This window comes from Seriola dumerili, unplaced genomic scaffold (assembly GCF_002260705.1).
Source record: "Seriola dumerili isolate Sdu_G_001 unplaced genomic scaffold, Sdu_1.0 BDQW01000149.1, whole genome shotgun sequence".
NCBI lineage: Eukaryota > Metazoa > Chordata > Actinopteri > Carangiformes > Carangidae > Seriola > Seriola dumerili.
In genome coordinates this window covers 5,283,114-5,306,889 of record NW_019174404.1, presented here as the reverse complement: position 1 = coordinate 5,306,889, position 23,776 = coordinate 5,283,114, and the positions used below count along the sequence as shown (strand labels likewise).

Here is a 23,776-nt window from a genome sequence, read left to right as displayed (position 1 = left end):
CCAGCAGCCTCAGACTGGGCCGGGCATTGGACCTTGATGGAGAACCCTACAGAAGTCCAAGAGAGACAAAACAGTCAGAAAGAAGCTGAAATCTGGTTATTTTGGATAATCTGACAAAATGATAAAAACTCCAGCACCTTGAGCTAAGGTTCATGGATGCTGCACGAGGAGGTTTCTTTGTGTCTAATATGCTAAAGGCCTGATTTTTTTGCGCTTGGCCTGGTTGAATCACATGTGAAAGGTTGAAAGTCTCCCCAGTTGAGAGACAAAGTTAAACCCCTGGCTTAATGTCTGGAGCTCTCTGATACTTGACCAGCGCTGCAGCTGCCACACCTGCTGCCAGCAGCTGTCTTTTTAAACAAATTCACACCACCAACTCGCAGGCAAAAGTGCTGCATCTTAAATTACAAAAGGCTTTGTCTTAGTATCATTTTTCCCAGCCATTTATCTTCTGTGTATGACAGCCAAGGAGCAGACCTTTAATTTAAGCACTTTAAGTCACATCAGATATAATGAGACTCTTTCTTGCCTAATTTTGCATTAGGATGACTCAGTATTCAGCGCTGGCTCTGTGATCTGGCAGAAAAAAAAAAAAATAAAGCATTATTTTCACCTACTGTACCATAAGTTTTGTTTGAATACATTTGTGTTAATTATATCAAACTGCATAAACATGTATTCCTAATTCAAGGCAACAGAAATGTGTATTTATAATAACTATAATAATGTTACCACAATGTGATCTTTTAAGTGAGGCTACATTTGAACCAGACTTCTGAGCAAACCAGAGTTAACATTCACACAGCTGTGTCCCACAGTCCTGGACCACCTTAAATATATCTGATGCCAAAAGATCAATTGTTAATAAATAATTCACTAATGCTTTCCAGATCAGTTATAAGCCATGAATTAAAACCGCTTGGGCTACCAGCTTGTGAAAAAACCTCTCTGGCTTTTGTTTTTATCCTTTCAATTAGGTAATAATAGATTTTTTTAACTTACAGTTTAAATCACTTGTGGGTTACACACTTTATAAGAAGCCAACAAGTCTGCAGTTTAGGGCTGCAACTAAATATTGTTTTTATCATAAAATAATCTGCTGATAATGTTTTCGATTAAGTGATTAAACAATTGGTCTATACAATGTCCCACAATAGTGAAAATTTTCATCAATCATAGTTTCCTGGAGCTCAAGATGACATATTTTAATTGCTTGTTTTGTCCAAACACATGTCTAAAACAGATGCTCTATTCACTACCAGAGACAAAGACAAGGAAAACTTGCAAGTTGCCAGTTTGAGAAGCTGAAACCAGTGGAATTGTTGCCATTTTTTCTTAAAACCAGACTTAAACAATTGATCAGTCATCAAATTTGTTGATGATTAACTTTCTGTTGAGCCACTAATTCATTCATGAAGAATTTATTTCAGCTATACTGTTGATAATTTGTTAATAGGTGAATTTTGGTTCAGGTTCTCTGCAGGTTTTTCCAGAAAGTGAATGAATTAAAGAGCTAAAAATGAAAGTGTCCCACCGGAGAATAAACACCTGCCACAGGAATTTTGGTCAAGACATTTGGTACAACATTGAAATCCTTGATGAAAAGAGACTATTGCTATGAACCACAAGCTTCCTTTAGATAAAAAGCAGGCAGCCTGTACAACAAGGATCAACTGCAGATTCCTCTGTAAAAGCTGTATCTACACTCCTGTATGTATTATACAACATCCGTGTCATAGATAAGCATTTCTCAGGAGAGCACACGCTGGTAACTTCCTTTAGTCTGGCTTCAAACACTCAGAGCAAACCCGACTTCGCTTCATCATTCTGCACACGGCGCGCTGGCATCTTAGGTTATGCAACGAGCCTTCAAAACACTATTTGGTTACAGGGCATGATCCTGACATCAAGGAGGCAATCAATCCCATCATGTACCAGGATGAGGTTGGGAGATGGAAGAGGGCAAAGCGTGGTTAGACTAGATAACAGCGAAACGACGAGCATGAAATATGACCCGGGGTTAAGACTCAGGAGTAAGGTGGCTTTGGTGCAGCTGCACTGCTCCAACACACAGATGACCCCACTGCATGAGATGCTTCAGGATAATAAATCTCTTCACAAGACATAGCTTACTATTACTGTCATAGATTTATTTTAATTTAATTTACTTTAATTATGAAACATTTAGTAATTTTGTGCTTAAGTGCAGTATATAGACCGAATCACATGTTAATATGGATTTTGTTTTAGATGGGACTGTATATAACCAATATATTATTATAAGAGGTACACTGAAACTTGAAATAGTTTAGAGCTGAACCAATTATTTGATTAATCAATTAGACAATTGAGAGAAAATTTATCAAAAACAATTTTGATTATGGTCTCGGTCATTTGTGAAGCAACACTGCCAAACAGTTGCTGCGTTCAGCCTCTCAGATGTGAATTTGATGCTTTTCTTTGTTATATTTAATAGGAAACCGAGTATCTGAGAAACATCAACTTGTGCTCGAGGAAAATGTAACAAACATTTTTCGGTATTTTTTCATTGGGACAAAATGATCAATCAAGAAGATAATGAGCAGATTAATCGAGAACAGATAAAACCATGAAGCTCTAATTTATATTTTCATCAATAAATAATACAAATATATTCTATATGCCAATTCACTTTATTATACTGTTTCCTAGGTACGCCATGTGAGTTTTATCCTGTTTTTACCCTTTATTTCCTTCCTTGAAAAACACTTTGTAACTTTATCTAAAAAAATACACGTATATACGAACAATGAATTAATGTTATTATCATTCGTTTCATATGGGACCATGAGAGCATTAAGTGTTTAAATAACCAGAGAAGCATTATAATATATACAGAGAAAAATGTCACTAACTACCACGACTGAATATTATATGTTTAAAAGTGAACAAGACTAAGAGAGTGCAGCCATGCTAGCACCTCTGCTAGGCTACTTAGGCGTAGCAGTGCTTTGAGCTATATGCTAATGTCAAATGCCAACTATAATGTTTATCATGGCCACAGTTTAGAGTGTTATGCTATAATTTGCTAACAACCATTAAACGCAAAGTACAGTCAAGGATGATGTCATTAGCTTTGCAGGTATTTCGCCTATAAACCGAACTAAAGGGAAAATTATATTTTTGACCTGATGGTGGTGCTAGATAAAAAGTCAGGGGGTCACCAAAGTTGTTGGGCGTCATCATCCTGAATGTCTGAACAAAATGTCATGGCAATCCATCGAATAGATGTTTCAGTCTGGAGCAAAGCGGTGAACAGACTGACACTGCCATACCCGGAGTGACGACGCTAACATGGCTAAAAATCCTGGTTACAGTTACACATCTGTACCTTTTGTTTTCTGCTTAGTTCAAGACAGAGACACAAAGTGTAAGGAAACAGGAGGAACAGAAGTTGAGCTGAATCAAGCTCTCTTTGCTCCAACACCTCTCTATAAATCCATAGCGGCCAAAGCTGAATCTATAAATGTCTCTTTCTGGCAACAACTTATGTCAATGTCAGGCACTAAAACCTGGATCATATTTTTCCTCATGTGTTGCATCTGAAGGTCTGCAAAGCCAAGTCAGAGCTGCATCTTGAAAACATCTGCTGAATTCTTGATATTATGCTAAAAAAACAACAACAACAAAAAACACAGCACACACCATGAAAACCACAGAAGAAACATGCTGTACAGATAGCTTCTAACCTCGAGGGATAAGCAACTCACAGCGAACACTGTGATTAAATAACCTCAGCTGTGAGTCCTGTGTCAGAACTTCAAGGTCACCCGTTGATCTCAGGAAAAACACTTTTTCTTTCATGCATGAGACCTCCTTTCTGAGCACAGTAGGACGAGTTAGTAATTTGCTCAAAATTCATCAGGGGAGAGACAACTGCTGCTTTGCCACATTCAACTTCCACGGCTTAAGAGTGTGAATGTGAGAAAAACATTAGCTTCTCACAGAAAAATGGAAGGTATAAGAGAAAGGATGGATGTTAGGGGAGTTGTACGCTACCTAACCTAAACTATACTTTTAGGTTAAAGAGTCTGGGAGCATCTGAGGTATCTACTAGCCCCCCAAAAACAATCTGAGTGGGTCAGAATATCAATCATATGCAGTCACACTGCATGAGAAGCTTAAGCCACTTCTCCAATGCACATGCACTCAAACACAAGCTCATACACATATTGCATTTAAGCAAACACACCTATGCACAAGCAAGGCTGCCTCACACTGTGACTAATCTCACACCTCACAGAGAGCCAAGGCTGCTCTTCCTCCTCCTCCTCCTCCTCGTCCTCCTCCTCTTATTCTTCCATGTAAATCACCATCAATGACAAAACGAAGAAAAACAGCCACATGGAGAAAAAAAAAAAAAAATTAAACCAATCTATGACAGCCAGCTCCTGTCTCATCATGAATCACACACGCTTCCTGACCCTGGCATCTCCATGGCGACAATGGTGCAGTGCCATTTTTGTTTGCTGACTGCAGCTTGTCGTCGCCTCTGGCCTTTTGGTCTGCTGGAGGCTGCAAGTTTACAGCTACTGTACATAAAGCATCATGAATGTCATGTCAACATGTGATCCCACCACAGAGGATTCCTCTCGCTCCTCCTCCTAAAGCCAAATCCTGGAGATGCTTTGGCAGTAAAAAAAACAACAAAAAAAAAAGAAGCAAATAAGCTCTGAACCTAGAAAGCCATCTATGCATGCATGCCAAGTGCAATAACACAAGTGAGAATAACTTTGCTGAAAATCTAACATCTGCTAAATTTTCTGTCTAATCCGAGAGAGGCCTGGTTAAATAGCAAGACAGGGAGACTTGTCGGGCTGCTGCTGGACGAAATTAGTGTCTGGTCTGGCAACTGGAGAGGAGCCAGCATGGGGAGGTCCTCCACAGTCTGGTTCCTTTCAAATGACAGCATGGATGCAACTGATCCTGGCTGAAGAAACAGTAAAGGATGACACCTGGAAGTGTGTGTTTATGTGGCAGAATAGCTTCACTGAAGCCATTCACCTAAAGAGCAGCAACTACTTTCAATGAACAGTTTTTCATATCCTTGATTTGTGCAAAACAAATAGAACAAGATAAACACAAATACCTCTGCAGGGTTAGGTTGTTTTCAATCGGATGTGACAGGCAGCAAACTGCAGCAAAAATTAAACGTATCCCCCTCCTATCCTCCCTGCAGTGAACTGACTGGCTTCGCTGTGGAGAGCTGTTGCATAGCGAGTTGGTTGCCACAGCAGATTTACTCAGGCGCGTCCACGCACATTGACCGTCCACAGGCCACGCAAGCTCGTCCTGCCTGGCGTGGAGGAGGTTATATCGTAAGCTCTGACAACATGCAAGATAACAGACACAACGCATACAGCTGCAGGCGACAAAGAAAGAGGGGGGGGGGGTTACGGTGGTGAACCGTATGGGCACGGCCTCCCGTTTCTGGATCCTTACCTCGGGTCTTTGCTGCTTGATCCTAAAGAAGAGCCGGGTGTGGTTAGAAAAAACCGTCTACGTTTGGAGGCGGCGGGGACGACATGGAGCGGAATCCCATAGCGAGAGAACAGTCCATAGGAAGAGGCGGATGCGGTCGCTGTCGATGACTGGAAATAAACAAGCGGACGGGGGAGGGAATATGTCTGAGCGTGATCGTCCCTTTTCTCCTTCTGCCTGTCACCTCAGCATCTCTGTCGGTCGCTGCGGATCCGTGACGTGACGACTCTGTGATGATCAGCAGCCTTCCTGCGCGCGCGTCCCCGATTCGATCGCCCCTCGCAACAGCTCGGGCGCGCGCACCAGGTTCTTTAAAGCTCGTTCGCGGCTTATCAGTGGGCGCGCGCTGCACACAAGTGAGCCAGATTTGAGTGACAAATAGTGGACCAATCCAAAGACCCTATCCAAAAAGTTGCCCGATTTCTCATTCCGATCTAGGAGAGTTTTCCTTGTCCATCATATATAATTTAAACGTTAAATGACATCGAATTATGCTGTTGACCCCCCCCCCCTTTTAACCTATAATTGTTTATATCGTGAAAAATTATTATTACGCCAAATTCGCTCTTAGCAGTCCCTGATAGCTATTTACAATTGGATGCACTGACAGCTATTAATAAATTACTAATTAAAGAACTTAAAAACGTGATGATTCTCAGGCCAGTTCTACAATAAAAAGGAGGTGTCTTTTTCCATGATTTCTATGTGGGTTTATTGAAGTTTATTCTCAAAGACATAGGGGATATTCAGAATATGTCAGAAGATTTGTTTAAGGACGATTTCTGACACAAATTGTGGCAATCAGGCTTGGTCGCTGCGGCAAATTTTGGCAACTAGAATAATAACAAACTTCCTGATGGTTTTTTTTTTTTAGATCACCTGCATGAATTTGCGGAAACCGCCCAATCTGGCAACACTGGCTACATCGTGCATACAATCAACAAATCAGTGTTTGGTGATTGTTTTATGAGCTGTAACATTTGGTCGAATATTATAGTATATACACGTTGCGCAATAAAAATCCTAAATGTTTTGAATATAAAATTAAGATAAAGTCACATGTGCAGTGTTTGAGGATATAACTGTTTAGTTTGGAACGCAGCCGCAAAAAAAGACACTTCTGGCAAAGACCACTGTGAGGCGCCATTAAGCCAAAGATGACGTACTCAAGAATAAAAATTTTCTGCCACCATGTGCACTTATCACAAAAACAGTCATGGAAACAGCAACAGTTGTTGCTAAAGTGAAGCCTGTTTTATTTATGGGTATTGGTTTAAGTTTGGATGCAGTTGGACAAGTCCTAAACTAGTAACACATAGGACTACCCGATCTCACCACTTTCCCATTAACAGTCAGTGGTGAAAGAAGTATTTAGACCTTTTACTTAAATAAAGCTGTGGAAATACCCCACTATAATAAGACTCCATTAAAAGTAAAAGCCCTGCATTCATAATCTTAACGTAAGAGTTAATATTAAAGTAAAATATTAGCAGAAAATACATCAAAACTAGTAGCCTACTCATTATTGACACTATGCCTGTACTGTACATACTGTGTACTGTGTAAGGACATTGAGAGCCACTAGAAATCAAAGTTAAATTCCTTGCCTGAGCAAACATAAACTCAACTGTGAGATTATCAATACCACCCAGCTAAATTTAATGCAGTCAAATATAGCAGTCCTACAATAAGACCTATTATCATGAAGATTATAAAGTTAATTTTCGTTTAAACGATGTTAAATAGGTGTTTAACTTCATGATCGTTCTGGAGGCTGCAATTTGTGGTGCTGCTGAACTGTATTATATTATACAGAGAAATGTTGTTTATCCTATCCTCATTGATTTGATTGGGGTGGACAAAATAATAGGAATACCTGTTAAAATAGTGCAGCACAAATTGCAGCCTCCAAAACGATCATATAGTTGAAATAACACCTCTTTAACACAGTTTCAACAAAAACGGAACATTACAACTTCGATGTAGGGAAGATTTGTTGCATGACTTTTGTTGTATTGTGAACGCTGTATTAGTTTTAGCTGGATCAGAGATGCTCTCTAACAACAACTTTCTGAGCTGTCTCTGGCAGCTGATTCTGATTCCGGTTATTCCCGAAACGTCTCGCGATGGGAGGTGCAGTAGGTTTGCAGTCGACTGCGGTGCTGAAACAAAGTCAGAGTGGGAGCTCTTTCTTCACACACTCTCCTTTCGTCCGACGTTGACGTTTCCTCTTCCAACCGGTCAGTGTGCTGTTGGTAGCTGGTAGGGAGCTAGCTACGGAGCTAACCTGCCGAGCTGCCTCCTCCGCCTCTGAAGGCAGCTGTACGGAACCCGTGAATGAACCCCGCACCTCAATGCATCTCCAGTGGCCGCGATGGCAGCGACAGAAACGGTCTGAGTCGTAGCTCTTAGCCATGTAGTCAAATTGTCCACCCTCTGTGTAGTCAATGTTAGTGTGATTCGTGCCCTTAGCTATTTCCACCAGTAGCTAGCTATTTTCTGTCCGGGACAGACGGCGGCAGCTAGCCCCCTCTCTCACCACTACAGGAGGATGCTGAAGCTGTTCGGTGCACTGGTTATCCTCGGACTGGCCCTGGCGTGCATCACCTCCTGGGTGTTGGACAGCTATGACACGGCTTGGCACCCGAAGCGGAGTGTTCGGCACCCGAATGCCGGTGATGGAGATGTGTCTAAGGGGAGTTCACCACCATTTCCCGGCGGCGAGTTGAACAATATATTTTGGTTTTTACAGGTGGGCTGTTATTCTGACCTGCTAGCTAGCTTTGTTTGGTCTTTCAAGCCGTTTACCAAAAGCGAAATCATGCTGTTTAAACTAAATTGTATATGTTGCATATAACATAGGTAGAACATTTGGCTTTGCAGTGTTGTTATAGACAGCTAGCCATGGTGGTTGAACTCTCTGAATGATTGACTGAAAGGGGTCACTGACCACAGAAGTGTGTCATTGTCACTTAAAAAGGTGGTTCAGCAACACAGTAAGTTGCAGTCAGACTTTGCCCCTTTTGTGTTTTACAGCTCTCACACACTGCTGTGTTAGAACTAGGTTAAACACAATCCAGGTGTAAGACCAGTTTTAATCTTTTCTTTATCCCCAATTTTCAAGGTGTCTGACATTCACATAAGCCGATTTCATGACCCAAGACGCATTCCTGATTTTGAAAAGTTCTGCACAGACACCATTGAAGTGATCAAGCCAGCTCTAGTGCTTGCAACAGGTACAGCAATCCCTGCACCTTAAATTAGTTTAAGTTGCTTGGAAAGTCTTTGTTTTGTAAGCAGACTCATCGGGTGTGGCTCTCGTGTCTATGTAGTCCAGAAATCAACTAAAGTGCCTCATGCGCTTCATTCCATGTGTCTCACGCTTTCCCTCTCTGCTCCACAGGGGACCTGACAGATGCTAAAACAGAGAGTAAGGTGGGTTCCCTCCAGCATGAGGTGGAGTGGCAGGCCTACCACAACATACTGAAGAGGTCACGCGTGATGGAGCGCACTCGGTGGATAGACATCCGTGGGAATCATGGTGATTAACTGCAGCACTTTGTTATTTTATCATCCTCTCATAAGTCACCACTATTGAGATTTTCTGAAGAATTCATTAACCGTGGTGCATTTTAGCATCTCACAGGAAGTCTTCCCACCCCACCCTCTCCACTGCTTTCTTCTCTGTTATTGGATTGGGAGCTATTAGATGTGAAACAAGATATCTTTACTTTGTAACTGTCAAAAAAAGAAAGCTAGTTATTGGACCTGCAGTTTCTCTGACAACTGTTCTGCTGTTATTGATTGCAGTTGTTGATGTGTGTCCTGTCTTTATCAGTCCATGGATTCTATGATAACAGATTTGGTTCGATATCTTCCTGTATCATGAAGAAATCTGATGCCTCGATTAAATATGCATCATCCTCATTACACATTCTGGTCGTTGTGATCTTTTGTAAGCTCGTATGCCCCTCAATCTCACCATTGTTTCATTTCTTCTGACAGATGCCTTCAACATAATGTCATTGGACAGTGTCAACAATTATTACCGGTCAGTATGAAAAAGTCAGTACCACAGTAAATGCCTGATTTAGATAAAGTCAGAGCTTACCCCTGCATATCTTAAAGTAGCAAGCTGAGTGTGAAGTCATTCAGAGTATATTAGGACTTCAATGGCTCTGAAACATGAGTAGTAGCAGACCTATTTATTGACAATATTCCAAGCTGTCTGAGCTTCCCAAAGACCAAAATAGAAGCAGAATCTACATGAACAGACCGACTTCCTTGTCTTTTCAAACAAATTATGTTTTATGTGGCGTTGCTGCCTCTGTCAATGCTGATTGATCTTTTGTCTCCCTAATATTCTTAATGATGTGGTCATCCTCTGCGAGACAAAGTCTGTCTCTTACGCGAGCCTAATTGATTTATTCAATATGCATTAAATTATCTCAGGGCCGTACTAAGATCGGAGCTGCTGGCTCCATCCCAGTCTACTGTGCAGTATCTGGTTGCTCACGTTGGCTTTTCTCAATTTTCTCTAGGAAATACTCGGCTAATCAGAAAGTAGGCTCCTTCCACTATGTTCACAAAACTCCCTTTGGCAATTACTCCTTTGTCTGCGCGGATGCCACTCTGACTCCAGGACCCAAGAGACCGTACAATTTCTTTGGTATTCTCAACCAGGTATGTCTGTCTAACACCGACTCTTCACAGAACGCAAACATTCACTGAATGACAAAATAAATACAGCAAACACTGGTTCTTTCACACAGTTGAATTTATTAAACATTGAATGATTTAATGGCACCTTCACCTGCAAAGAAACGTGACCACTGAAAAAGCAGGTGGTTGAAATAAATGAAAAAAATTTAGAAATAAGCAAATACAAGGTTGTACTAACACATACAACTGACAGTTTCAGTGCTACAACATACAGTATACTCATACTTGACAGTATTAAATAGTAACCAGTGCTGTAAATGTGAATTTCCTGAAAGGAAAAATATGGCTCACAATCATTATTCTGTCTTTTAAAGGAATAAACAAAGGATCTGCACACAATAAATGTGAAATCTAATGGAACACATGATTAATATATGGCTTTTCGCAATATATGACAGACTCAAATGGACTTGCTGGACACGTTCAGAGTTGAGAGTCTGAAAAGCAACCAGTCCATCTGGTTTGGCCACTACACAACCTCAACTGTTGTCTCCCCTTCTCCTGGGGTTCGAGACATGATGAGGTAAGATAAACCTCGACTATAAACCAGTTCTTAGAAAATGGATCCACCCAGTTATTGCACAAGCATTCAACAGCCTGCTCTAACTTCTAAATTTCATCTTTTGATTAGATCTGCAGTTGCCTATCTCTGTGGCCACCTGCACACACTGGGCGGCTTGATGCCTGTCCTCCACAGCAGACACCCTCAAGGCACCCTGGAGCTGGAGCTTGGTGACTGGATGGATAACCGCAGGTATGCAATACGTCATGATCACAAGATATTTCTAACTGTATGGTTTTTATTTTCCCCCTCACTCTTTTGCTTGTCATTGCTTGCTTTTTATTTCCTTTCTCCACATATAGAAATATACACAGGTGTTCAGCACATTCTTCTCACACTTGCCTCCAGGTACAGGGTTCTGGCCTTTGACCATGACCTGCTGAGCTTCTCTGACCTGAGGTTTGAGCAGTGGCCTGCAGTGCTCATCACCAACCCCAAGGACGCACAGTACCTGCATCCAGGGGTGGAGCCGCTGGGTCGGATACGGAGAACGACACACATCAGGTCTCTGCTCTGTGTGTGTGCTGACTGTTACTAGAGCCATAAACCCTTCACTGACTCTGCTATACGTGGTTGTACAACATTTGGTTTCTCTCATGTCATGTACAGATATTTTTACAGATTATTTGTCTCTGATAATATACCCAGCATTTAATGTTACTCACACCTGATTTTGTTATATGTTTGATTGCAAGTAGCAGTGCTGCACATCACAAAACTTGGTAACAGATTTCCATGTCATTTGGTAGAAACTTAGGTCACAGGTTAGTCAGTTTTAGTTAGTTAGATCTGGATCTAGGAATCTTTTAAATGACTTCTATAAACATCTTGGCCATTTAATATGAATTAGAACACTTACTTTAATCAAAATACTGAGGATACGTGTCTGTTATTTCATTTGTTATGATGGAAATCTGTTTTTAAATGAAAGATTTCAAAACATTTTTGATTATTTAAAAGAATAAATGTGGACTGTGCTACCTTGGCAGAAGTTGGCAACCCTGGAAGTTAATTCCAAATTTAGTTTTTTCACTGGGAAAGCTTGCTGACATGACCTTTATCTAATTTTCAATAATAAAACATTAATTTCCTTGGTTCTCAACAGGATCTTGGCCTTCTCAGAGGCTCAAATCACAGCAGTGCATGTGAGCGTCGATGGGGAACCTCTGGGGAAAGGCCACTCTGCTGGAGGTCCTCTGTACGTTCTGCTATGGGATCCATCTCTCTACCTCACTGGACTGCACACTATCAGAGTTAAAGTGGAGGTCAGTACAGGATTCACTTATCTTCCACTTAAAGTGAAAAGTGTTTTGAGACTTATAAATATTTCATAGGTCTTGATTAAGTTTGTTTGCCTGAGTTGAAATATGATTCAGTAGAAGCTTTGTTAGATCTGCTGTCTGGACACCATGTCTTTGAAACACTACTTAATATTGATGTCTTGGTGCAGATTTCAATGTGTCTGACCTATATTTGTAGAATAGATATATATTTATAAATATATGGATTGAAAAATCTGTGTCTTCCTCATCTTTGTGTGCGTGTCCTGTGAGTCAGGACTCAGCAGGCCGGTCGACAGTCCGGGAGCAACATTTCACTCTGGAGGATGACCTGACTCCCAGCTTTGGTTTTGTGCAGTCCTTCATCCTCCTCACAGACCACTACATCCTGGGCCGAGTGGCCTTCATATTCATGATGCTGCTGAATGTTGGTGTGCTGCTGGCCTTTAGGTTCCTGCGTGTTCCCTCTGGCAGAGGTGAGCTGTCACTGAACACCCTGCAAATAGCTACATCATCATAATTTCATTTGAATTTCAGGCGACTGAAGAGCGGTTGCACTGATTTTACAGTCTGCAGAGCTGTCTGTGGACAGAAGCAAGGCTCACAATAAACCTGCGCAGACTACATGTTGATTTATTATCATTTGCATTGGCATATAAGGCTGTGTAATTATTTCAATAGAGTAGTATATTTTACAGTGTGTACAATCATACATTTAAATTTTTTATTTTTTTTAATCATCTACAGGATTGACATCTCAAGCGTGTATGTCGCTCCATCTCGTCAGTAAAATGGACACTTTCTACTACTCTCTGCTACTGTTCAACCTGTGTACAGCCTTAGGTGGGTCAACTTCTTTCTAAAAATGCCTCTATTTTCAAAGTAGTATTGCAATAACAAATCTGTGCAATATCTGTGAATTGAAGACTAATCACTAAATAATATAATTCTATAAACTAAAAAGAATGTTAAAAAATAACTCGTCTATGTAAAGATGCTGGATTTACCTGTAATCCTGTGCATGTTCTTGTATAGTCCATAGTCATAATCGCCTGTACTGTTTTCCCATCTCTGCCTACAGGTCCGTGGTTTATAGGAGAATTGATAGATGGCCATAGCGGTGCCTGCTTCGCCTTTGGGGTTTTCATAGATGGACACTTCCTGGAGGGCAGTCTCACTTATGTTGTTGGAGTTGTTCAAGTAAGAAAATTACTCACTTACTAATGACAAAAAATGTTAGATGTTAGATGTTGCAGCCCTAAACTGCTCTACATATCAGTGATGTCTGCTTGTATGCAAATATGCTTATTGTGAGTCATATATTCAACTACAGCCTATAACTTCAGGTGTCCTTGTGTTCACCTTTTTTTCTCGATTGCTAAATTCTGCATTTTTAGCTTTTTTTGTTTTGTTTTTGGCAGAAAAATCCTATTTTTAATTACATTTATTTTTTGGCATAACAGGTTCCACTGAATCTACTAGTGCTGTCTTACTTCACTAAAATTATACCTTAAATCAGTGGTTCCTTTCCTGGGTGTCAGAACCCCCCAAGGGGTCCTAAAATAAATCTCAGGGATCACAAGATGATTAAGGAAAACAAAGAAAACAATTGGGACAAAAATACTCAATACTTTAGCTAAGATAAAATAAAATAAAAAGTGTTCGAAATAAATGAAACTGACAAAGAAAAATCACCGTTTGGTTAAGCTCATGTCTCTCCAGCCTGTGATGAAGGGTCACAGGTAGATATTTCTTTATTCTAACGGATCACAGGCCAAAGAGCCTTCAACCCATTACCTTAATAAATTTGTACTTAACATGTTTTGTAATCCTTTCAACTCTACGCTCATATTCTGTTTTCACTGCTGTATTAATATGTTTGGGTGAAGCCACCCACAGCTATTATCAAGGCCTCATCTTATTTTAAGGACTGACAACTGCACTAATCACATTTAACTGAACTAATTTCCAGCTGCTGTTCTTCAACATGCCCCTCACTTCTTACCTCTGCTGGAGCCTCCACCACCGTTGCCGCGGCAACACCTTCCGATCCCACTTCCTGCGGCCGGGCTGCCGCTGGCGAACTCTGGCGGTTCACCTCTTCATGCTGCTGCTGCTCACCTGGCAGGCCCATTCCTGCTACTTTCTCCTGGAGACCTACGGCCCCATGGCCTTTTTCCTGTCTCCTGTCCGCACGTGGGCATTAGGGCTCAGTCTGCTATTGGTGTACCGCGCCTGGACAGGCCCTGCCCCTCTCATTCGTGACAACAGCAAGAGCATCTCCTCCTCTTGACAGTAATTGCACTGTACCACCACGATTTCCCTTGAGCCTGACTCACAGATATATTTTGCTGTCTCTATCCACCCTGAAAGCCTCAATTTTCCCCACACAGAAGCTCCCTCCTTTGTTTCGCTCCTTCCACAGCCACTTCACAGTACATCACACACTATCCTGTTTCTAGATAGTATTGTTTACTTAATATGCATGTTATTGTAAAGCACCGGTGAGCACATTTCTGGCCATATTCATAGCAATGTGTACAGTGTTAAAAAACAAAAACACCTTGGATACAATAAGGATTAAATAGCCTGTCGGAGCTATTAGAGGACTAGTCCAGTGTATGCTGCAGTTGACAGTATACGAGCTGTATTCTGCTGTGGTTTAAGCTGACTCATTTATTTGAGCTTTAGCACTTTTCTGGAAGTGTTGCCTTGGCCGAATGCTACTTCACCACTGCCAAAGGATGAATAAGAAAGATTTCATCTTTTATTCTTCCCTCTGAAAACCATTTTCATTCACTAATGAAGGCTGGATGTGCCAAACCGATCCTTGAGTTTACCTTCCGACAGACAAATCATGTGGATAATAAAGGTGTACGCCTCATTTTATACACCGCAAGCTTTTCCTAACTTCCCATGGCTGACAGAGTGGTAGTTACTTTGGTGGAGATGACATACTGTAGGTAATGCAACCTAGACAAAGATATTTTTAAGTTCTACACACAATCACAGGAAATCAAAGGAAGGAAATTATAAACCAATCAAGTGCTGTAGTTGAGCTGTGTATAAGTAGTTAATGATTGAAAGTGTTTTTAAATCAAATTAATTCCATTGCACACAACTGCCACTAAAAACTTCTAAATATTCGCATTGGAATATTCATATCAAAAAACTTCAATGCCACTTTTCACCAAAACGCAGAGAAGCCGGCCTGACTCTTCATGCTCCTTCAAACGTGACTACAGAAAGCAGCTGTTTGTTTCTCAGGAATGTGAGCACTTGAACAATAGGCTGGTCCCAGTAGTATTTCAGGACAATGTTTTTATACTCCATAGTAGCTCAGTGAACTAAAAAAAACCATGTTTAAAAATTCCAGTTGTGTGGTGGCTAAAAAAAAAAAAAAAACAAAAAAAACAAAATGAATGTGTTATAGATGTGATGAAATGAGATGAATCAGTACTATGCTGTTTTTATTTATTCATTCTGATTGTATTGTGTGATTTCTTAATTTTTCCCTTGTTATAAAACTGCACTGGAAAGGACATTCTTTACCCCCCCTCCCCTTCCTCATGGTGAGTGTGGTTAGGAAGATATAAGGGCATTCCCTGCATTGGAAGCTAACCTGACAGCCTTTCACTCGTGTGAAAACGTGTTTGTCTATATGGTTTAGAATATGAATCCCTTTTTTTGTGAATGTGTGTGAAAGCGGTAAAGTGTGTCTGTTGCACTCTCAATTTAATCCTTTCCAGCCAGTAGTAGCAGGTGCCTGGATTCCACGAGAACAAACTGATCTAAAAAAGAACATATATAGGGTGAAGACCACATTTATCAAGTCTTTTAATAGAAGCAATGTTCCAGCAGCGTTGGATCCACGTGTTTTTTTTTTTTTTTTTTTCAAACCATACCGGTGTGAGTGCAGAATAATTGCTCAGTGCTGTTATAAGGCATGCAGTTTAATATTAGAACACCTGCCAGACACTGGGAAAATGAAATTATGTGCGCTCATGCTGACAATGGTTTAATAACTTCTTTCCTCTCTGTGTAGACGAGTCTTTATCACTTGTACGGAAGCACTACCAAGTGTATAATTCCAGCAGAAAGACTGGTGTTTTCATTTTATGGACTTATGTTTGTGGAGAGGTCTTCCTTCACAGTGCTCAGCACCTCTCACAAGCTTTGTTGTTTGTCCACAAGGAGGCAGTATTGAATGGATTTAGAGGATAATGGTTGATGACTGGGTTGGGTGACCACCTCCCAAGTAATGCATGGGACTAATTTTTTTTTTTTTTTTTTAATTTTTTTAAAAAATCACCTAAAGTTCCATAGTTTATCCACACTCGCTGATTATGGTTTATAAATGTGGTTGTGATTATTCTGTACTGTACATCAAACTGACCGTTCACAAGAAAACATCGTCTCCACCACCGTTGCGTCTCCGAGAAGGAATATACTGTAAGTGATGTACTGGTGTTCACTTGACTTCTTCTGCATCCCCTCCTCTGTTCACATACTTAAGTATATGAATTAGGATGATGATTTTACACCTGCCACATATTTTTCTTGTGACAACTGATCTTAGAGCCAACCACAATTTTATTTTATTAATGGTTTATAGTGCTGTGGAATAAAAATGTTCATTACAGTAACTCATATACTTTGGGTTTGTCTTCAGGTCATTGTTACATAATTTCACACAAGCGTGAACAAAAAAAGTAAACAAAATTAGATACTCAAAATTATGTTTAATTATGACAATGGAGAGACATTAAATGAAATCTTCACCATGTCAAGGATGACAGTAAAGTCCAAAGGCTTATTTCCATTTACATGGGTGTGATATGAAGCTTAACTAAAAACACTGCACGGCTTTTTCATAAAATTAAAACAGCAAGTGCACATAATGATAATCATCTATCCGCAGTATATGCTGTGGAATAACTCAAACTCTATTAGCAAGATTGTGCTAATAAACATTTTTAGTTTAACACTATGGGCGACAATAAATCACATGTAGGATAACACAATGAAGACCAAAGGCTTGTTTCGATTATGGTCTTTGGTTAAGAAGAGAAATGCACTTGTAGAGGAAGATAATGCTACTAGCATGGTGTCTTGTGAACTTTTCGTCGTGTTAGCTTTCAAGCACTCTTTACATTAATTTTATTTTTCTCAAAGACACAGTTTCATAATTGTAATCAACTGGCATTAGGTACTCAATGCAATATCCTACAAGAGTTCATTAAGTTAGTGTTATCGGCAGTGATAAAAAGGCAACTGGGTTAATTTCCCCAGGTATCTGGTGAGAGCAGTCACTACTGGAAATTACGGATTTTCTTCACTGTAATATCTTTATAATTTGCTTGCCAATGTTTCCCCCTTTCATCATAGAGCAAAATGCATCTGCAAGAAAATGAAAGAAATTATTAAACTCCTGTCAGGTCAAAGAAAACAAGTCATAGAGTCAAGAGGGAAAAATGCCAGAACTGAAACTCACATACCTCCCATATGTTCAATGCCATTCACCACAGTTTCCAGCACCTGCAAAATGGAAGAAGAATTGCAACAAAATGATGCAAAACGACAGACAGGGAAGAAGCGTGCATTTTGCAAACGAACAAAGACACCCAAACAGTCAACCTCCTTACCTTGACTTGGCCTGATTTAACACACTGGCTGAGCTCACAGAGGGCAGCGTCTGCTTTGTTCATGTAGTTAAGCACCATAAATCGCTCTCGGGTGATGCTCTTTCTTTGCAGGGTTTCCTGAGTCTCCTCACTTAAAGGCGGAGGATATGGCACATCCTTGTTATACTGAGAGATCTGCCCACACAAAATCACATGGCCGCCTTTGTTCATCTGGAGGTAAAGAAAGAGAAAGAGGTCAATGAGTCAGATTGAGATTTCAAAACAGAGAAGATTAGCAGTAAATACTTAAGAATCCGCAGCCACCACTTTTAATTTTGCAAAAGCTGGAAAGACAATTAGGGGAAGAAAAGCTGACTAACACCTCAGAATTCACATGCTTTCCAGCCAAAGAAAAAACACATGCAAACAGATACAATCCAAGCAGTACCTGTGCTATAACAGTATCACTGGTGACACCTCCCACGTTGTCAAAGTAAACATCCACACCATCAGGGCAGCACTCCTTGAGCTTTGTCGGTACATCCTCTTGGCCATAGTTGATGGCAGCAGAGAAGCCCAGATCTTCCACTAAAGCTCTGCATTTCTCATCAGTTCCACAGATCCCAACAACCCTCACGCAACCATCCAGCCTGCCAATCTGGAAAAGAAAAGCAGGGTGCAATGATAAAATTGGGCTAAACTGAAACTATGTTTATGTTGCCAACTATAATTAGCGAGATTAAACCTGCTACCTTGAGTATGGTTTTTGAACTACAGCAGCAACAGCTCCATCAACCATCTTGCCTTAATCTTTCTCATATTTACACCCATTGGGACAGAGATCATTTCAAGAATTAATTTAACTCCTTCAAGTTATTTACTTACATTTTTTAAGTCAATTAGATGGTAATCAGTGTAGTTTTTGCGTATTTTTTCACCTTTTCAAATAGATGCACCTGTATATTGTATTAGACAGTCAAGTGTTAATGGACTGGAAATCTGGAGTTTCCTGTATTTACCTGTCCAGCTATGGAGCCACAGGCCCCAGCCGCGCCACTCACCACCATGGTCTGATTGGCCCCTTTGATCACGTGACCCTTCTCCCTTACACCCAGCAGTGCAGCGAGGCCTGTTATGCCAACTGCACCCAAAAAGTAGGACAAGTGCCCGTCAACCAACTGTGGATCAACCTGCAATAGAAAGAAGGTACTATTCACAGCTGATGTAACACAGCTTACCTGTCACATGCAGGGTGCTATCAGTCAGTGCATTACTTTTTTTTGCAGAGAGAGAACAAGTAGAAACCCTTACAGCTTACATAACACATTGCAATTTTTTCACACAGATCACAAAGTCATTCTCCTCTCTGCAAGAGGAAGTTATGACCCAGTCTACCTGTCACAGGGGATAATATGCCACTGCTGAAACACAGTGATATGCCAGACCTTCTGTAAGCCACTTCCTTTCATAACAGCATGGGTCTGCCAAGGCCAGTTGAATGAAGTGACCACATCTCCTTCAGTGCAGGTGCTGCAGCGGCTGGACTCAACCAACCCAACACCTCCACCATCCACACACTCAGACAGCTGCCATGGAGTCAGGTAATCAGCACCGGTGTCTTCGTTCAATCTGCATCGCTGAGTGGCAAAGACAGAAAGATAAGAGTCATGGAGATGGGGAAGCTTTGTTTGTGGTTTTATGACTAGTTGACTGTATGATATAACTTTGGCTCTTTAATTGCAGTGATAAGAAGAAGAAGAAGTCACTGGACAAAAACTTAAAAAAACATTTTGAACTTAAACCTTTCGTTTGGTAACATTTATTTATACTAGACAGTCTGGAGTCTAAATATAGATAATATGGCTCAAAAGGTCATCTATTTTGTCTATCTTGACTGTATCAATACCATGTAAGGGTCGACTGAAAGGTAAAGCGTCCGGACAAGGGCCTCCCCATCTTTCAGGTCAGGTGCTAAAGTCGTCTCCTCCACACGGAAATTTTCAGGAACTGGCGCCCCGTTTTTACCTTGATGTAAATAAGTAGTTTTCAGTAGTATACGTTAGCCACACGGTGCTGTACTGTTGCAACACATGAGATAAGACAATGGGTCATCTTCTTTTATGCAAAAAATTAGTAATTTGTGAAGTTGCCAACCTGGTCGTGAGTTGAGAACGACTCTCTGCACATGCATTCTCCAAAAGTGCCCTTGAATTCAAAGAGGAGCCTGTTTTGATAGAATAGACCTAACATAAACACGTCAGGCTTGTATACGAAAAGAGGTCACGAGTGTAGCTAAGTGTTACTTCATGACTAGCAACACACTAAACTAGCCAGTACTAACAAACCCTGCTCCAAATGCTGTATTTACATTAGCGAAATGGTCTTCTTTGCCTGTAAGCTAGTGGAAATTGCATTGACTGAATGTCTTATTTTATACAAGGCGAGAGACTTTCCTGTTAGCAACTTCCGTCTTCGCTTAAATCCGTTAGTCAATTGGACCGATCTATTTTTAGCTGTGAATCAATTACCAGATCGTACTTGATTACGTATTTATTGTTAAATCATATTTAATAAAACACCGAGCTAGTGAGCGCCCCACTTGACGCCCACTGTCTCTAAATGTGAATGTGAAGTGGTTAAACGAAAGTGCGACATTATTTCCCCAACGTTCCGGTGTAGCGGGTGTTTACTATCTTGCCTTTCATGTAGTCTTTTCGCTAGGTGCAGTTGAGCCGTTAAGGCAGCTACAGTGAATCAGAAACGGTACGCGCCCTCAGCAACAGATTTTATTATTCCAGTTCATCACACTGGAGCGATTGAACATAGTCAGCAGTGAATGTAACTACATTTGCCATTACAGTCGACATTTTCAAAGCAATCGTCCGTTTCTCGTCAGAGATTATAAACGCGTGGTGCATTATCGATTGTTGCTAGCTTGAAAAGTGTTTCAAAGTGGAACTGGGAAGTTACGCCTTGTGGAGGAATCTGAAAAAATAAAAAGTTTATAGGGTTTCATCAGTAAGTGCCGCTACACTAGCTTACTGTCAACTTTGGCTGCTGCAGGGCACCGGCAAAAACAGGGAAATGAAGGCTGTGTGCCATGGAGGGACAGAGTTTAATGTAAGTACTGCAAGGCTAATCGTTTGTGCATGCCGACTCATGCTAGGTGTTTTGTTAATGGGGGTATGTATGGTTTAGTGCACTGTAATTAGCCACAGTAATGTGTTGCAAGTAGCATTGGTGAATGTAGCTAGCTTCACCTGACCTGACCCCACCCCCAACAAGCACGAAATGTCAAAATCCCCGAAGTCCCACAGGAGAAACACCCAGTATGCGATTCTTAGTATACCACCAGTGGTGGAAAGTTTCATGTACTCAAGTACTGCAGTTTACTTTAGTGCTTTAATTATGTTTCTGCTCCACTGCACTACAAAGGGAAATATTGTACTTCTTACTTGACTACATTCATCTGACATCTGCCAGTGGCTTTGCAGATGAGGATGTTAAAAATTTGTAATGAGCCTATTGTACATTAAATGAAGCCACCCAGACAGAATATAAAATGGGTGAAATTAGCTTTACAATATTGAAATGCTGCTAGTATGGTAATGCATTAATGATAAGAAGAATCAAATAGTGTAACATATAAAATGTAACACTGTCAGAACCCATAATGTGTACTTTTACTTTTATACCTTAAGTTCATTTTGATTTTGATAGTAACTCCACACTTCTTAAATTGTGCTATTACTACTTTTACTTACATAAGATCTGAATTCCTCTGCCAGCACTGAATATCACCTGTAGCTAAAAGTTTATATTATGTAGTAAATTTTTAGATAGCAGATGTGAATAATTATATAAAAGATACAGCAAACTGCAAAGACTTGTAGGAAGATCCTGTAAAAATGCATTTCAGTATGAGTTGCGTGAATAGAGGATATTGGAGTCTAGGGCTGCAATTATCGATTATTTTCATTATCAATTAATCTGCCACTGTAGTTCTCAATTAAGGGTTTAGATGATAAGGCGTCAGAAAATAGAGAAAATGCCTGTCACTACTTCCCAGTACCCCAGGTGGTGCATTGAAATAATTTGTTTTATCTGACAACCAGTCAGAAATCCCCACAATATTCAATGTTGAAAGATTTTAAACAGAGAAAAGCAGCAAATCCTCACATTTGGGAAGCTGACAACATAAAATGTTTGGCATTTTTTGCTTGAAAAATTACATTAATGATTAATTAATTATCTAATTAGTTGCCTGTTAATTATCTGTCAAGAGACAAAATTATAAATCGACTAATTGTCATAGCACCTCTGTTGTCTTCTTCAAAAGCCCAACAAAACAGCTGTTATAAACTCTCACACACACTCACACCACAATTCCCAGTGCAGTGACAGTGTCATCAGAGGCAGCCATGTCAGTCTGACTCGACTTCTTGTCGACTGCATCTGTGAATGTTTTCAGGCTTTGCACGTTATTTTAAGGGCCAGAGAGAGGAGAGAGGGCCCGGGAGAGAGACTACAGCCCTGCACAGTCTGACTGCCTGCTTGGTCATGTCCAGTGACATGATAGTGTGTCATCATTTACCAATAGTAAAGCAGTTTGACTTCCTATTATAATAGGCCCTTTTCACAGCAGACATTTTGACTTGTCATTGTAGGAAAGGCACAGGTGTCACTAATGATACTGGGCCGGTTCCATTCAAGAGCCCCAGTAAGCCATAACAGTGTGATAGTAAACCAACATGCACATTAGAAGGACCCTAAAAGTGAAGCAGCTAAATAGAATTCAGCCATCATTAATATTATTATAGTGATTTTCCTACTGTGATGTGTCCAAATGTATTCTGTGAAAAATGCCTATGCAGTATAGCCAGGAATTACTACACGTACATTAATTGCTGATTCATTTTGCACTGAAATTGACAAATCGTTTTAGCTCTAGAATAAATTATCAATATTGATTGATTTACAATTGATTGACGAATTAACTAATCATATAATGGTGTCAGGACTGCTTTATACAGGTGGTTGGTTGCCTCATGATGACCAGGGTCACTTCTTTATCTTGGCTATTGCTTTATTTGTTTGATATTACATCATTGAGTAGGCCATAGATCACCTTGCAACATCTGGGCCTGGATAACAATATACTTTTTCTTTATAGTTACTTAAACCATTTTCTCAAGCAAACATGACAGATAGTCTGTGCTTCAATATTAGGATTTGCTTCATTTTACTGTTTTCTGTCAATTTAAGTTGAGTATCTTTGAAATTCAAGAATATCATTTGAACAAATCAAGACATTTGGAGATGGCACTGTGCACTCTGGGAAATTATGACAGGCATTTTGCACTATTTTCTCAGATTTTCACAAATTCAGTGATCCATGGAGAAAATGATTAGCAGATTAATGAAAATAATTCTTTGTTGCAGCCCAAATTTATTCTATGTGTTTGTCATTTATTAAGTAAAAATACCAAATTGACTGCCTCTCCACAAAGGGTGAGGGTCTTCTCTGTCTCTGTTCTCTGTCTCAATATAAACTGAATACTTTGGTGCTGGTAACACCGAGAAAGTAAACACTATAAATCAAATCAGGATCTGTTGATGTGTAATGAATATGTTGTTGTATTTCACTGTTTTAGACACTTATTTGTAAATGGTGAATTCATGCTAAAAATATCATCACCAGAAGCCCTAATATAAACAAAAATGTATTTTCACATTTTTCCTCCCACACCCTGGAGACCTTTTTCTGCAGCTTCCATGAATAACACCCTGTTTGATGTGTAATGTGCACACACCATACGTGCAATTCAAGACGAATTTCTAAAGTAACCAGACGAGGAAAAAAAGAAGTGGTGATTTTGAAAGGAAAGTGAATGTAAACGGAGTGTGTGTAACCGGGTGCGCCCTTCCCCTCCAAGCCCCGCGGTCCTCCCATGTGTGTTGGAATTTCCCGCATGGACTGAGAGGGATCTTGCTCCGTAAATTACAGCGCCTTCCGTGTCAGAGGAAGGCCTTTTATGGGCATGGAAGTAGGTGTGGCCAGCGAGCTT

General features: G+C 40.4%; 2 protein-coding genes across 3 annotated transcripts; one reads left to right on the top strand and one right to left on the bottom strand.

Moving 5' to 3' along the window:
• The first annotated feature begins 7,749 nt into the window (after positions 1 to 7,749).
• tmem62 (transmembrane protein 62) lies at positions 7,750 to 16,261 on the top strand. Of its 2 annotated transcripts, none has more exons than XM_022750251.1 (14): positions 7,750 to 7,912; positions 8,068 to 8,272; positions 8,645 to 8,756; positions 8,924 to 9,061; positions 9,526 to 9,571; positions 10,062 to 10,203; positions 10,641 to 10,765; positions 10,874 to 10,996; positions 11,153 to 11,308; positions 11,910 to 12,069; positions 12,362 to 12,560; positions 12,832 to 12,927; positions 13,166 to 13,284; positions 14,057 to 16,261. In XM_022750251.1, exons 1-14 carry the CDS (start codon positions 7,875 to 7,877, stop codon positions 14,375 to 14,377), a joined length of 1,980 nt encoding a protein of 659 aa, XP_022605972.1. In that variant the 5' UTR covers positions 7,750 to 7,874; the 3' UTR covers positions 14,378 to 16,261. The 2 variants fall into 2 exon arrangements, with proteins under 2 accessions (XP_022605972.1, XP_022605971.1); XM_022750250.1 differs by having other exon boundaries at positions 8,033 to 8,272.
• A 396-nt stretch (positions 16,262 to 16,657) lies between these two features.
• On the bottom strand, positions 16,658 to 20,130 carry ptgr2 (prostaglandin reductase 2). The gene is made up of 8 exons (XM_022750252.1): positions 19,863 to 20,130; positions 19,615 to 19,733; positions 19,154 to 19,345; positions 18,728 to 18,898; positions 18,157 to 18,366; positions 17,730 to 17,939; positions 17,583 to 17,622; positions 16,658 to 17,484 (listed from the first exon to the last, which is right to left on the bottom strand). The coding sequence occupies exons 1-8, from the start codon at positions 19,897 to 19,899 to the stop codon at positions 17,420 to 17,422; spliced, it is 1,044 nt and encodes a 347-aa protein (XP_022605973.1). The 5' UTR covers positions 19,900 to 20,130; the 3' UTR covers positions 16,658 to 17,419.
• Between the last annotated feature and the right edge of the window lie 3,646 nt (positions 20,131 to 23,776).